Source organism: Panthera pardus, unplaced genomic scaffold (genome assembly GCF_024362965.1).
Source record: "Panthera pardus isolate Hobbes unplaced genomic scaffold, ASM2436296v1 HiC_scaffold_27, whole genome shotgun sequence".
NCBI classification, from domain to species: domain Eukaryota; kingdom Metazoa; phylum Chordata; class Mammalia; order Carnivora; family Felidae; genus Panthera; species Panthera pardus.
The window spans coordinates 68,893,928-68,909,840 of record NW_026526843.1 but is presented as its reverse complement, the minus strand read 5'-3'; the positions used below and the strand labels follow the sequence as shown (position 1 = coordinate 68,909,840).

General features: G+C 43.6%; 1 protein-coding gene across 1 annotated transcript; it reads right to left on the bottom strand.

Moving 5' to 3' along the window:
• Nucleotides 1–1,338: 1,338 nt before the first annotated feature.
• On the bottom strand, nt 1,339–7,965 carry P2RY4 (pyrimidinergic receptor P2Y4). The gene has a single exon (XM_019428614.2). It carries the CDS (start codon nt 4,600–4,602, stop codon nt 3,508–3,510), a length of 1,095 nt encoding a protein of 364 aa, XP_019284159.2. The 5' UTR covers nt 4,603–7,965; the 3' UTR covers nt 1,339–3,507.
• Nucleotides 7,966–15,913: the final 7,948 nt, after the last annotated feature.

Genomic DNA, 15,913 nt, shown 5'->3' with positions numbered 1-15,913 from the left:
ACTGACTGAGCCACCCAGGCACCCCTAACATGTATGTTAAAGAATGCATTTAGATATATAAGATCATCAGTGTGTATAAGACCATTAATGCCAATTGGTGAAGGATATGAACAGAGAGTTCACACAAGAGGAAATGCAAATAGTAAACATATGTAAAGTGTTCTATCCCATGAGTAATAAAAAAAGGTGAAGTTAATAATTTAATGTTTAAGCCATCCAAAAAGATTTCTTATAAAGTCCAATGCTACAGCTGCAAGGGAGATGGAACACTCACATGCCATTGTGAGATTGAAAATTTGTGCAGTCTTTTTGAAAATCAAGATCCAGTGCTCACCTTGGCAGCACATATACTAAAATTGGAATGAAAATCAAGATCCATAAAAATATTCATGCTCTTTGATCTGGTAAGCCCACTCCTGAGAACTTGTCCTAGAAACACTACAAGTTTTCTTCTTGCAAAGAAGAAAAAAAGCTATATCCATTAAGATGTTCAAAGCACAGAAAAATTGGGAGTCGCCTAAATGTCTGATAATAGGGGAATAGTCAAATAAAATACAATCTACTAATGGATGTAATTTTATGTGGCTATTGAAATAATAAACATGAAAGACTGTAGTACAAGGACAGTATTTAAAATAAAAAATTTTAAAGCAAAATTTTAAAATACATGCACACTATGCTTACATTTATATAAAATATAAGTATATATTATGCAAACTGAAAAAGCATGGAACATAGATAAATGAAAATAATTGTTTAGGGTTTGGAAGTATAGATGAATATTTTCTTTCAAAATTTTCTTTAATGTTGTCATAGTGGAATTTTTTAATTGTTTTCATTAAGCTGTTAAACAGGATATGCAAGAGGATAAAGTGAGGTAGAGATAGTCAAAAAGGAATATAAAGGAGAGATCATTAAAGATCTCGCTTATGAAGTAATTTGTGTTCTTCCAGGTACAGAAGGAAACCAGGTTCAGAGAGTTAAGGGATGACTTTATAATGATACGTATGGTACTCTTTCTAGAAATCTGACAGTGAAATGAATAAGATGAGTAGAATGTTAGTTACAAGAAACAGCATGGTCAAGGTATGGGCGATAATGCTTTATTGTTGTTTGGTTGGGTTTTGTCATGTGTGGTCTTTAAAAAATGTGTATTTAATTAGAGAGAGAGAGAGAATCCCAAGCAGGCTCCACACTGTCAGCACAAAGCCTGATGTGGGCCTCGATCTCATGAATTGCAAGATCATGACTTGAGCTGAAACCAAGAGTTGGACGCTCAACCGACTGAGCTACCCAGGTGCCCCTGTTGTGTGTGTGTTTTTTAAAAGATGGGATGAAATCAGTTATGGAAAGACAAAAAGTGATAAAAAGAGATAAACAAAAGAAAAAGTAAGAGAGCCACCTCTTATGTGGGGTCTACAGGGAAGAAAGGAAGAAAGACAAGATGGATATAAAAGTAGAGTTATCATGAATGAAGCAGAAAGAAGTTAAGGTATTAGATCTTCTCAGTTTCATTAGAAGCAAGGTAACTCTTAGAAGGTCATAGGGTAGGATGAAGTTGGAGCCTTGAGAAGGTGGAAAATACAGGAAACACTTGCTCTGGAGTGTTCACTAGGAATTCAGCAGGCTAACAAAAATGGGGGTTTAGATGAAGTTCCAAGACATAAAGTTTCAGTGGGTCAAAACAGCCACTGGCTTCATCTGCAATCTCCTCCAGTATAGGAGAGAGGAGAAAAGTGACCCAAGGTGAAAATGTGTTTAACTAGAGTATAAGGGAAGACATCCTGAAAGTAGCAGACCACCAAGTCTGGGCAGTTAGTCTTGATAAAACATATGGGAATTAAATGGACTGGAGAAATGGAGGAGACTGGGTAGTTGTGATAGAGAAAGCAGCTTTACTTGGTGGGGTCAGTGGATAGGAGAGGTGATGGGCAAGGAGGGTATGGTCATAGGAATAAAAGAAAGAGTACAGATGAAAAACGAGATATGTAACCGTCTAGGCAGCGGCCATGAGACAGCAAAACTAGTAAAGAAAAGGCCAGTCCATTTACTCCTAATGGAAAGAGTCATGGGTAGCAGGCAGAAAGAGGGAGCACATGGAAGGATGCAAAGGGAGACTCAGGGGCATTGAAGTCATTTTTTTCTGAAGACTAGCCTCAGCCCTACTCTCCATAGAGACCCCTTAGACAAGTAAGAGATCCGATACAGGTCAGCAATAGTGGGGCAAAAGAAAAGGCAGGCTGGAGACTCAGAGGACCAGTGGGCTAGAAGCCAATTTCAGAGTGAGGGTGCCTAGAAGTGTGAGCCCTCCTTTCTTATGAATGTCTGCCTAGACACTCTTACTTCCTGAGGTTTGGGGGTTAGCTGCCCAAGTTCTGTACCCACCCCCCGACTCCTGTAAGCCCATAAGCACCAAGATGGTGCTAGGGGGGGAATAACTGGATGGGAGACTCTGAAGGGAGCTGTCCTAGTCCCCATGCTCTGCCCTGGCAGTGAAGCCTTAAAGCCTGATATGAAAGAGTTGGTGACAGATTTATTATTCACCTAGGACAGGAGCTAGAGAAAGGGGAGAAACCAGTGAAGAGCCAGCTCTGGGCGTCAATCCTGCCACCACCCCAAACTCTGCATAAACCTGCTCTACCTCTTCATGCTGGAAGTTACAGTCACAAATATGAGAGCTTCCCCATCTCTTTCTAAGCCATCCTCTGTTCTTTTCATTAAGTACAGGATAACAGTCAAATATGCTCTCAGCAAACATTATAAAGGAGGTCCTGTTCCAAAGGCTGTTATCGACTTGGGCCCTGCCCCTTGAGGCAAGATACCCACCCCATGGTAAAACTCAGGGCTCCCTCTCTGCCTCGTGGCTATATACCAGTTCAACAGTGCCATGCCTCCAGCTGCATGTGGGGACCCCGACATGCAGGTTGCCTGAGATTGAGCCCTATCTCAGCACTTCAGTAGGCAAGACTATGCTGTCTTTGAGAGGAAACCAGGAAGTGGGTGTGGGCACTACGTATGTCACATCCTTGGCATCTGTGATATGCTGGCGCCCCCACCTCCTGATTCTGGCTATCACCATCAGATAAATCAGACCAATCCTGAGATTATCCCACTTCTCCACCTCTTCAGTCTAATGCTCTGGTCTGGTTGAAGGAACACATGCTATACAAATATGTGTGGGAAAAGGGAGGGGGCAAGAGGACTGGGTGAGATTTTTAGGAAGCCTTGTATGATCAAGAGACGGGACCAATGGACGCAGGAAGGAGACAGAAACAAAGAGAAAGAAGAGTGGCTGTTATTGCCTTTGGCTAAAAAGGAGAGGGCGACTAAAGGGTTTATGAGAGATGGAGTCACACATGATTTCCCTGGTTCCTCTCAATCCTCAGGGTGTTGGCCTCTCCAGAACCTGGAAAAGAGGAAGAAGCAGCCATATTGGGTGTAACTATTGAGTTCCCTCACCTCTGCCCTGCACTCATCCTTTTTCCTCTTACTTTCTGGCTCCCAGTGTTACAGTCTATTTGCCCCAGAGGCAGGGAAGCCACTGTCCCAGTGGGTGGATGTCCACCTGCAGCTGTTATCCTCAGGTAGGGACACCAGCACCAGGGAGGAGGCAGGCATGTGGGGCTGGGGCCCACCACTACTGCAGAAGTGCTGGAGTTGATGGCGATACTTGTCCCCAGTGAGCAGGTAGAGCACAGGATCCAGGCAGCTGTTAGCACTGGCCAGAGGCCGAGTCACTTTGTAGACCACACTGACAATGTTCAGCACGTGGCAGTCAGCTTCCAACAGCCTTGACATGTAATAAATAGTGCGGGTGATGTAGAAAGGTACAAAGCAGACAGCAAAGACGGTCAGCACCACAGCGATGGTGCAGAGAGAGCGCAGACGAGAAGATGACTGGGCAGTCCCTGGCAAGGGCCAATACAGGCGCCTGGCCATGAGCCCATAGCAGACAAGAGTGACCAGGCAGGGCACAAAGAGAAGCCCCATGATTGCTGAACTGAAGTGCACATAGTGGTCAAACTCCTCAGGCCGAGTGGTGTCATGACACAGGATGGTGTCCCCCTTGGGGCTGGTTGTGACAAACAGCAGGTTGGGCACAAGGCAGCCGGCTACAACCAACCAAACTGCCAGGCAGAGAAGGCCTGCGAAGTGAGGCTGGCCCCAGCGGAGTGCCCGCAGTGGGTGGCAGATGCCCAGGTAGCGGTGCACACTGATGCAGGTGAGGAAAAGGACACTGCAGTAGAGATTCCAATAGAAGAGAAAGCGGATGAACTTGCAGAGCCCAGTACCAAAGGGCCAGTGGTTGTGGGCTGCATAATAGTAGACGAGGGTGGGTAGTGACAGCACATACAAAGTGTCTGATAAGGCCAAGTGGAACATGTAGGTGACCGTTGCATCCCATGGTCGGAGGCGAAAGAGGAAGAGCCAGAGGGCCAGGGCATTGAGACCTAGGCCCAACACAAAGACAACTGTATAGCTCACAGGCAGCAGAACAAACTTGAACTCCTCATCAAACTGGCAGTTCAGCTCCACCTCACTGTCACCAGGATCCGGGCTGGGGACTAGGGTTGTGAGCAGAGGGGACTCTGCACTGGCCATGGTCCCCCTAGAGGTAGAAAGGGAAGAAGTGAGGGTGGCTGGATTTCCCTGGCCTCCCAGCTCTGCCCTGAGGCCAAAGAGCAGAGAACGAGAAGGGCCATGATTGAAGCATTAGGGGTAGCAAGAGGAGTACATCTGGGTGCACCCAAGCTAGCCTGGCCTCTGCCCAAGCCCCCTTGGTCCAGCCTGGAGTGGTGGGCAGCAGTCAGTGCTGGGCCTCGTAGGGCAGGCAGTGAGCTTGGGTTGTTCTCATTCTGCAGCTGACTCTGTCCTCCAGATCTTGGCTAGCTGAAGGGGTGGAGGGCTAGCAGGACTGTCCAATATGGGAAGATGCCCAGACCCAAGTTGTGTCCTAGCCGATTACAACATTTCTCCCCATGGTGCCATGACCTTTCCCCTCACCCTGCTCCCAGTGTCTCCACACAACAGTTACTTCTGACACCTTCCCCCAGCCTGGTCCAGCCCAGGTACCCCATCGCCACCTTCACCCAAGAAACTTGGCATGTCTCCTACCTGGTCCCCTTGAAGCTGAGCCCAGCTGATTCTGTCACCTTTCCCCTTGGCAGCCAGAGGTCATATCCAAGAGGGCAGGTTTGGGGGTGAAGCCTGTCCTTCGTCCTGTCCCGGGAGATTGTCAGAGCTAGAAAGGCCCATTGAGATTATCTAGTCCAACCCACTCACTGTACAGATTAGGAAACTGGGGCCCAGCAAGATTACTATTTAACAGTTTCTAAATGACTATAAGAGGGTGTACACAAGGAAACATCCAAGTTTATAGATGAAGAGCCAGGCCACAGGAGATGACTACAACTACAAGGAAATCATATCAATCTGTGTAAGTGAGGAGAAACATGGGAAATGAATGAATGTTAACATGGGCAAATGCAAGGTAACACACGAAAAGATTTGGGAAAATCTATACTACTGATATAAATCTCAACTCCAGGTGCATACAATTATAAACACTGCTTCTATACCACTTACCATGTGCAAGACACTATTCTAAGTGCTTTACACTTATTGATGGCCCAACAAGTTCTCTATAAAAGAGGTACTATTATTGTGCTGATGAGGAGACTAAGGCAAGGAGAATGTATTCTGCTATTTAGGGAGAGAGTCATGATTTGAACCAGGATCTAGCATCCTGGTACTTAATTGCTATGTTTAGTTGCCTCTCTAAAGCCAGTGCCCATAATCCAGCAAAGAGATAAACAAATGTTTACCGAGACCCTACTGTGTGCTTGGTCCAGATCTAGGTACTGGCAGTTCACTAGTAGTGAATAAAACAGAGAAAGACTCTGACTGTAATGGAACTCCCATACTAGTGGGAGGGAAAAGAAAATAAAATTAGCAAGTAAAATATATAGATTGGAATCATTGCTATAGAGAAAAATAAAGGCAGGAAGGGGAATAGAGAAGAAAAGACATGGGGAATAGAGAAGGTTGCTGCTTTAAATATTAGGGCTACTTTGGATAAAGACCAGGTGGTTGTGAGGAAGGGGACATGTAGAGATGAGGTCAGAGAGTGTGGCAGGGACCAGATCATGAAGGTTCTTGCAAACCATTGTGAGGGCTACTGGGCTTTTACTTTCAGTGAATGGGAAGCCATTTGAAGGTTTAGAAGAGATAAGTGTTGGGGTCTGATTTATATAGAATTTTTTTAAGTTTATTTATTTATTTTGAGAGACAGAGAGCATGTGTGCACATGCAAGCAGGGGAGGGGCAGAGAGAGAAGGAGAGAAAGAATCCCAAACAGGCTCCTCTGTAAGCATAGAGCCCTATGCGGGGCTCAAACTCACAAACCGTGAGACCATGACTTGAGCCAAAATCAGGCGAACCGACTGAGCCACCCAGGCACCCTCTGACTAGATTTTGAAAGTAGAGACAAGATTTACTGATGTGGGGTGTGAAAGAAAGAGAGGAGTCAAGAATGACTCCAAGATTTCTGACCTGAGCAACTGGAGGAATGGAGTTACTGTAGACAGAGATGGGAAAAGCTATGAGAGAAGCAGGTTTGGGGAAAGACTGGGGGTTCATTTTTCAGCCTGTCAATTTCAAGACACCTATTGCACACATAAGAGGAGGTGGAGAGGAGGCAGTTCACTCCTCTCCAAGGATGCTAGCCGACAGGCCTCCCTCACAGGCTCTACCTCTTCCTACACATCACCTCTCATCTCTCTCTATCACTCCAGGAGACCGTGGTCTGAATACAACAGAGAAAGTACAGAATCCAAGCCTAGGTGTCTGAAGGTTAAGTGCCTGAGAATGCCAACTTGTCAGGAGCTCTGGATCTGGGACCCCTGGGGCTAACTAAGGCTCCAGGATTATGGGGTTCTTAGGCACAGGGGCAAGCTTCAGGGCTGGTGGACTCAGAAGATGAGGTGAGTAGTGAGTGCTCTTGGGGAGGGGGGTGCAGTCTGGAGCAGAATCCACTCTGAAGGGAACTGCAAGCAATGTAGACTTTGAACCTGGTCTTCAGGTCCTGAGAATGTTGCCCAGCTGGATTCTGGGAGTGAGAGGAGGAGGCAGGCCTGCAAGGGAGGCTCTAGAATCTAGGATCTAGATCTCCTGGAGGCCCAGAAATCTGGATAGGGGAAACTTGGAGATCTTTGCCCTGTGGCAGGGTGGGGGTAGATAAAAGCGAGGCATGGAGGAACAAGCAGTCATAGCTTGAGTCCTGGACAGCTGACTGCTGTGATGTTGTGAAAAAGGCCCAGGTGTTTGGAGCCAGACTGACATGAATTCAAATCCTTGTTTCTACACGTATTAGTTGTGTGATGGTGGACACCTCTTTGTAACTTAGTTTTCTCACCAGTGAAATGGGGATAATGCCACCAACTTATTACGGTTTCCTGAATATCGAATGGGTCAATAGGTGTGAAAACACTTCATAAAGCATGAAATGCTTCTCATCAGACAGTATTTTGTATTATTACTTTGCTCCTAGGAATGAAGCTGATCTCTTAAGAGGAGAATAAGTGTGATTTGAGGCTTGGCATACACCCAGGGGGTCACTCCAGCGTCCTCTACACTAGAGAAGCCCCAACCTGAGCCAGCTTGCTGCTTTTCCTGCTTCAAGCTGGTTTAGCTCAGCTAGGTTTCTGCTAGTCCCTAGACACAGCTGCCGCCCAGTGGCTACTTCAGGAAAAGACCTCCCCCAACATCACCTGGGCCAAAAGGAATTTGTGCCTTATGAAATGCTGCAGGCCACACTTGCAGTCTTCTATGACACTCCCTCTCACTTTTGTTTCTGTGACTTTGCATTACTCTGATTCTCCTAAGTCCTCTGGATGTCCCTTCTGACTTCTTCCCTGGCTCTTTTTTTCCCTCCTTCCTCCATATGTGACCCTTCCCCTACAGCTTTTTCTCTCTTCCTACAGCTTTTTCTCTCTTCTCCTCCCCTCTTTCTCTTCTCCTTTCTCTCCTCACTCTACCATTTCTCTCTCCCTCTCTCCCTCTTTCTCTTAACATCCACTCTCATGATTTAACTTAGAACTTATGAATAATTGGGGCACCTGGGTGGCTCAGTCGGTTAAGCATATGACTTCTGCTCAGGTCATGATCTCACAGTTCGTGAGCTCAAGTCCCATATCGGGTGAGCTGAAGCCCCGCTTTGGATGAGCCCCATTTCTCTCTCTCTCTCTCACTCTCTCTGCCCCTCACTCACTTGTGCCCTCCCTCTCTCAAAAAAAGCATAATAATTAATAGTGACCAATAAGACTACAGCATGCAGATCTCTCTCTAATCAAAATTTATGTCTCTCTCACACTCATACCACATTTGATTTCTACTGAGATTATGGCACATACCACAAACTGCATAGAATTATACTCATTTGTATTTTTGTCCATCTCCTCATTCTCCCACCCTCACATCAGACCCAGAGCTCCTTGAAGAAAAGCTCCTGGTTTTACCTCTGTCTTTCCCGCAGCCTTCCCAGTAAAGTTATAATAACGTATGTTCCAGGGGTGCCTGGGTGGCTCAGTCAGTTAAGCATCCAACTCTTGATCTCACGGTTCATGGGCTTGAGCCCCAAGTCGTACTCCACGCTGACAGCACAGAGCCTGCTTGGGATTCTCTCTCTGCCTCCCCCCACTTCTCAAAATCTCAAAATAAATAAATAAACTTAAAACAAAACCCATATGTTCCAGGCATTTTTTTTTCCAAATTATACATCTTGTCTATAAAACTGCCTTCCAGTTCAGAGTTAAGGAAACAGATACCTTCCACACAGTAGGTGTGCAATAAATGTTTATTGAGTGAATGAATGATTCAGTTATACTTTGTTGAACTGAATGGTTCCCACAGCTATAATCTAAGCCCTGTATATATTATTTGCTCTAGGACATACCCACTTGGGTACCTAATTGATAATCTAGAATTTAGTATGTCAGGCAAAGTTTATTCTTTCCCACTGATATCCTTCTGTTCCCCTATTCCTCCAGTCTTTTCCAGTCCTCCTCCTCTTGGCCCCTCACATCTAATATTCATGCCTTGATGACAGTTTCTCTGCAATTCTTCCTGTTGCCTTAGGGCCTAAAGAGGGAAACGAGGGAAAAGTATGGTTTCTAATCTTTTCATTTGAGTAGGGGTAGGGTGGGGGAGGAAGAAGGAAGGAGATGGAGGGAGAAGGAAGAGAGGAAGGAAATAAGGACAGAAGGAAAGAAATGAAGGAGAAAAAATAAGTGAAATACAGGAGAAAATGAAGGTTTTGGAGTCAGACCTAGAGTTTAACTCTGGCTCCATCACCCACTAGCTATATGACTGTAGGTAAGTTTTCCTGAACCTCCATTTCCTCATATGTAGAATGAAGTTATGAGCACCTATCTGGTTGTGTGAAAAAAATGAGACAGCGTCTGGCAATTATCATCCTCTTTATCATTAGGAATTAAAACATAGGTGAATTTGAAGGGTGTTGGAGATTGGAAAGTTCACCCCAGTTGCCTGGGTTTTCTTTATGAAGTGAAATAATGAGGTCACCTAATGAGAATAAGGTGCAGTGTGGAGTGGGACAAGACAGTCACTCAACCTTGGTGGAAAGGAACTGTAATCTGAAACCCTGAATAATCCAAACTTATTAATAAAATCATGGGAAAGTGACTGGCTCCATATAATTGTGCCCAAGTTAGCCTTGTCCAGGTGTCTTTTATGTAGTATGCCCTTTTAGTCTTTCTAAATGTCTGTTCTTTACCTCCAGCAAGGCTATTAAAAGCTTTAGAGAAGAGGGGTGCCTGGGTGGTTCAGTTAGTTAAGTGTCAGACTCTTGGTTTTAGCTCAGGTCATGGTCTCACAGGTTTGTGAGATTGAGCCCACATCAGACTCTGTGCTGACAGCACAGAGCTTGCTTGGGATTCTCTTTCTCCCTTTCTCTCTGCCTCTCTCCTGCTTGCATGCTCTCTCTCCCAAAATAAATGAATAAACTTTTAAAAAAAATTTTTAATGTTTATTTACTCTTGAGAGAGAGGGAGAGACAGACAGCGCATGAGCAGGGGAGGGGCAGAGCGAGAGAGGGACACAGAATCCAAAGCAGGCTCCAGGCTCTAAGCTGTTGGCACAGAGCCCAATGCAGGGTTTGAACTCATGAGCCGTGAGATCATGACCTGAGCCGAAGTTGGACGCTTAACTGACTAAGCCACCCAGGCACTCTGAATAAACATTTTTTTAAACAAATCTTTAGAGTAGAGGCTAGTACTGCTGTGTCCAGCACCTAAGACAGCACAGGAAGTCTCTGTTCCTACCATTTGATTCATCTGTTTCCTTTCTATCCTCTCCCAATGTCACTGCCATTGTGCAGATCCCATTTGAGTCTGTTGGTATATACTTTCAATTGAAAGAACAGAAAATTCCAATTCAGCTGATTTTAAAAGGAGGAAATTTATTATCTTGCATCTAAATCCAGGAGTGGGCAGCTTTGGAGTTGCCTAATTCAACAACTCAACAATGTCATAAAAAAAATCCTGACTCTAGGGGCGACTAGGTGGCTCAGTGGATTAAGCATCTGACTTCAGCTCAGGTCATGATCTCACAGTTTGTGAGTTCAAGCCCCGCATTGGGCTCTGTGTTGACAGCTCAGAACCTGGAGCCTGTTTCGGATTCTGTGTGTGTCTGTCTCTGCCCCTCCCCCCTCATGTTCTGTCTCTCTCTCTCTCTCAAAAACTAAATAAGCATTAACAAAAATACTGATTCTTTCCATCTTTCTGATCTGCAACCCCTCAGCATGTTTGTTTAGCAACTCTCATGGTCACCAGATGGCTGTTACACTTCAGGCATTGTATCCAAACATGGTACAATGGTTCAATGGTAGGAGAGGAAGGCCTCTCTTCCTGTGTGTTTACTGCTATTACTCAGGAAACCTTTCTCAGAACCTCCCTAGCACACTTCCTTTCACATCTCAGTGGCCTGAATTACATCATGCCTATAACTAAACCAGTCACTAGCAGGAGGGATGAAATGACCATGATTGGCATAGAAAATGGAGATTCTGCCCACAAGAAAGAAGGGGGAGGTGGCTATTGAGTCAACAAACAATTCTGTCTGCTACAACCCCTTACTGAATAACCATCCCTTTCTCATTCAGAGATCTTATCATCAATTCCTAATTGGAAGGCCTGGTTGGGAAAATCATTGGGGTGTGGAAGTGAGGTGGGTTAGGACCTGAAAAAACTCTCCCCTCAATCTATCATAGGGGCCAGAAATTCCATAATCAAAGATGCATTCCTTTGCCTTCTTACTCTGGCCTCCTCAGAAAATGTAAATACTCTTTTTTTTCCAAATTTTTATTTAAATTCCAGTTAGTTATCATACAGTGTAATATTAGTTTCAGGTGTACAATATGATGATTCAAGACTTACATACAACACCCAGTGCTCATCACAAGTGCACAAGTGTCCTTCCTTAATCCCCATCACTTATTTCAGCCATCCTCCCACTCACCTTCCCTATGGTAACCATCAGGTTTTCTCTATAGTTAAGAGTCAGTTTCTTGGTTTTCTTTTTTTCTCCCATGTTCATTTGTTTTGATTCTTAAATTCCACATATGAGTGAAATCATATGGTATTTGTCTTTCTCTGACTTATTTTGCTTAGCATTATACTCTCTAGCTCCATCCATATCTTTGCAAATGGCAAGATTTCATTCTTTTATATGGCTGAGTAATATTCATACACACACACACATATACACACATATATACATACCATCATTTCTTTATCCATTTATCAATTGATGGACATTTCAGCTCTTTCCATAATTTGGCTATTATAGGTAATACTGCTATAAACATCAGTGTGCACACATCCCTTCAAATTAGTGTTTTTGTATCCTTTGGGTAAATGCCAAGTTGTGCAATTGCTGGATCTTAGGGCAGTTCTATCTGTAACTTTTTAAGAAATCTCCATACTGTCTTCCGGAGTGGCTGCACCAGTTTGCATTCCTACCAACAGTGTAAGAGGGTTCCCCTTTCTCTGCATGCTTGCCAACACCTGTTGTTTCCTGTGTTGTTAATTTTAGCCATTCTGACGGGTGTGAGGTATCATTGTAATTTTGATTTGTATTCCCCTGATGGTGAGTAATGTTGAGGATCTTTTATGTGTTTGTTGGCCATCTAAATGTCTTCTTTGGAAAAATGTCTATTCATGTCTTCTGGCCATTTTTTAACTGGATTGTTTGGTTTTCGGGTGTTGAGTTTTAGAAGTTCTTTATAGATTTTGGGTACTAGCTCTTAACAGATATGTCATTTGCAAATATCTTCTCCCATTTAGCAGGTTGCCTTTTAGTTTTGTTGATTGTTTCCTTCATTGTGTGGAAGCTTTTATCTTAATGAAGTCACAATAGTTCACGTTTGCTTTTGTTTCTCTTGCCTCAGGAGATGTATCTAGTAAGATGCTGCTATCGCCAATGTCAAACAGGTTACTGCCTGTGTTCTCATCTAGGATTTTAATGGTTTCCTGCCTCATATTTAAATCTTTCATCCATTTTGAATTTATTTTTGTGTATGGTGTAAGAAGTGGTCCAGTTTCATTCTTTTGCACGTTGCTGTCCAGTTTTCCCAACACCATTTGTTGAAGAGACTATCTTTTTCTCTTTGGATATTCATTCCTGCTTTGTCGAAGATTAATTGACCATATAGTTGTGGGTTCATTTCTGTGTTTTCTATTCTGTTCCATTGATCTATGTGTCTATTTTTATGCCAGTACCATGGTGTTTTGATTACTACAGCTCTGAAATATAACTTGAAGTCTGAAATTATGATGCCTCCACCTTTGCTTTTCTTTTCCAAGACTGCTTTGGCTACTTGGGGTCTTCTGTGATTCCATACAAATTTTAGGATGTTTGTTCTAGCTCCGTGAAATATGCTGGTGGTATTTTGATAGGGATTGCATTAAATGTGTAGATTGCTTTGGGTAGTACAGACAGTTTAGCAACATTTGTTCTTCCAATTCATGAGCATGAGATGTTTTTCTATTTCTTTGTGTCATCAATTTCTTTCATCAGTGTTTTATAGTTTTCAGAGGACAGATCTTCTATCTCTTTGGTTAGATTTATTCCTAGGCATCTCATGGTTTTTGGTGCAATTGTAAATGGGATTGATTTCTTGATTTCTCTTTCTGCTGCTTCATTATTGGTGTAACGAAATGCAAGAGATTTCTGTACATTGATTGTGTATTCCGCGACTTTACTGAATTTGTGTATCAGTTCTAGCAATTTTTTGGTGAAATTTTTGGATTTTCTATATAGAGTATCATGTCATCCGCAAATAGTGAAAGTTTGACTTCTTCCTTGCCAATTTGGATACTTTTTATTTCTTTGTGTTTTCGATTGTGGCTAGAAATTCCAGTACTATGTTAAATAACAGTGGTGAGAGTGAACATTCCTATCTTGTTCCTAACCATAGAGGACAAGCTCTCAGTTTTTCCCCTTTGAGGATGATATTAGCTGTGGGTTTTTCGTATATAGCCTTTATTATATTGAGATATGTTTCCTTTAACCCTAGTTTGTTGAGGGTTTTTTTTTTTTAACGTGAATGGATGTTGTACTTTGTCAAATGCTTTTTCTGAATCTATTGAAAGGATCATATGATTCTTATCCTTTCTTTTCTTAATGTGGTGTATCATGTTGGTTGATTTGCAAATATTGAACCACCTTGGAAGTCCAGGAATAAATCCTACTAGAAAATGCAAATAGTCTTGATCAAAATGAAGCTGGTGATAATTCTTTTGGAGACTACAAACTGTAAAGAGACACAAGGGAATTTTGGGGGGAGATGGAAATGTTTTATATATCTTGATCCAGGTAATGGTTACATGCATGTACACACAGGTATATTAGTTTCCTATTGATGCTGTAGAACAATTTACCATAGACTTGGTGGCTTAAAAAAGCACTTACTCTCTTACAGTTCTGTAGGTAAGAAATCCAAAATCAGTTTCATTGGGCCAAAATCAAGTTGTCAGCCAGGCTACACCTGAACAGCAACAGCCACCTTGTGACCATAAGAGACTATGGGTTTGAATCCATGCCCTTGTCCCTCGAGAGCTGCATTCCTTGACTGTGGCTCCTTCCTCCATTTTCAAAGCCAGTAACATAGCATCTTGCTTCAGTTCTCATATTGCCTTGTTTAGGTAGCCCAATCTCCTTCTAGCTACAGAGAAGCTATAGACATAAACAGAGGTTCCCTCTTTAAAAAGACTAGTGGTTAAATTTAGGGCCCACCTAGATGATGCAGAATAATCATCTCAAGACCCTTAATTTAATCATGCCTGCAAAGTCCCTTTTGCCACATAAGGTAACATTCATAGGTTCCAGGGATTAGGACTGTATACCTTTAGGGTCCATAATTTAGCCTACCACAGTAAATACAAATATATCAAGCTGTGCCATTAAGATTTGTGTAATTTTCTGTTTGTAAATTATACCTCAGTCAAGCAATGCACATACTCCTAGAAAAGAGATAATGATTTAAGTTCAATCATAGTAATGAATTAAAGACCTACCAGATCTATTCTCTTCCTGCTGAGAGGACCATGGATCTGAGCTGAAAGAGGGGAAAAGCTTCAAGTGTGGGTCTGGAGACAAAAGTAAGCTGAAGGCTAGTCCAAAAGTACATTCATTCTGAAGTTTTGCCTTCCACACAGACACCAACTTTGGCAAGTACATAACTCTCCTGTATGTCCAGCATTAGTTTCAGTCCCACTATGGTCCCTGCAGAGTCTGGGCTTCTGCCTCTAACTGAAAATCCCTGAGAAGGGCAGAGTAACAGCAACTAAAATACAAGCCCCTGGGTCATATACTGGCAAGAAATGGCAAAGGCTAACATAGTTAGCTGTACAAAAGGAATATGGGACAGCTGTCAGCTGTCAGCAGCTACAGTAAGGAGAAGGAGGTAGGGAAGGCCCAGCCCTCTGAGCCACAGCCATAGCCATTCCCTGAGGAATGAGGGTTGAGGGCTGGCATCTATGGATAGATACTGAAGACCAGCCAACTCTATGGGGAGGTGGAGGCAGGGTAGGGTCCTGTATCCCCAGAGTTTGGAGGTTCTGTCTCTATATTCTCTATGTCCACAAAGCCTGGACCTGGCCCCTATGAGAAGGACAGCCAAGAAAGGAAGATTACTATTGCTGCTGCCACTATGGGGGTCCTGGCAGCTGTAGGACAGAAATATCTCTAATTCCACGAGTGGTCATACGAGGCAAGTGAAGCTGCTTAGAGCCTATAACACGGACTTAGTTGGATTGGGGAGACTCAAAAACTGAGGGGGAAGGTTTACATTAGGTGGGGGTGATACAAATGTCAATTGCCTATTCCCTCCACATGCAACATCCTTTCCGGAGAACCTGCCCCTGGGCCAAGAACCCTTTGATACCTTCTTCTCCAACAAGAAAAGTTCAAGGCTCACAAACATGTGCACACACAGCTCAATACACTCAACCTCCCCTCCCCAATCACCACCCCCACTTACAGGAGATTGACTCCTGCTGTGCACATAAGCTGGGATAATCAAGGCTTCTGAACAGTATGCTTCAAGAGTCCTAAGTCCCACGTGGTGTGGGGCTGGGAAAGGGGCACTCTTTCCCAAACTTTTGGCTTTTGTGTGGCCTATAATAACTGATCAAGAGATACAGAAACACTAGTGTGTGACACAACACTCTCCTTTCAGAATCACAAAGGCCTATACTTTGAGTCCTCCTATTTCTATCCCTCACCATGCTTTTCCTTTAATGTCTCTGACTCCCCTTTGATCCCAGTCCTCAGGTTCAATGCCTCATAAGGCCAAAGCTCTGTAGTTCTTCTTCGCAAGTTCCCCTGACTTTAA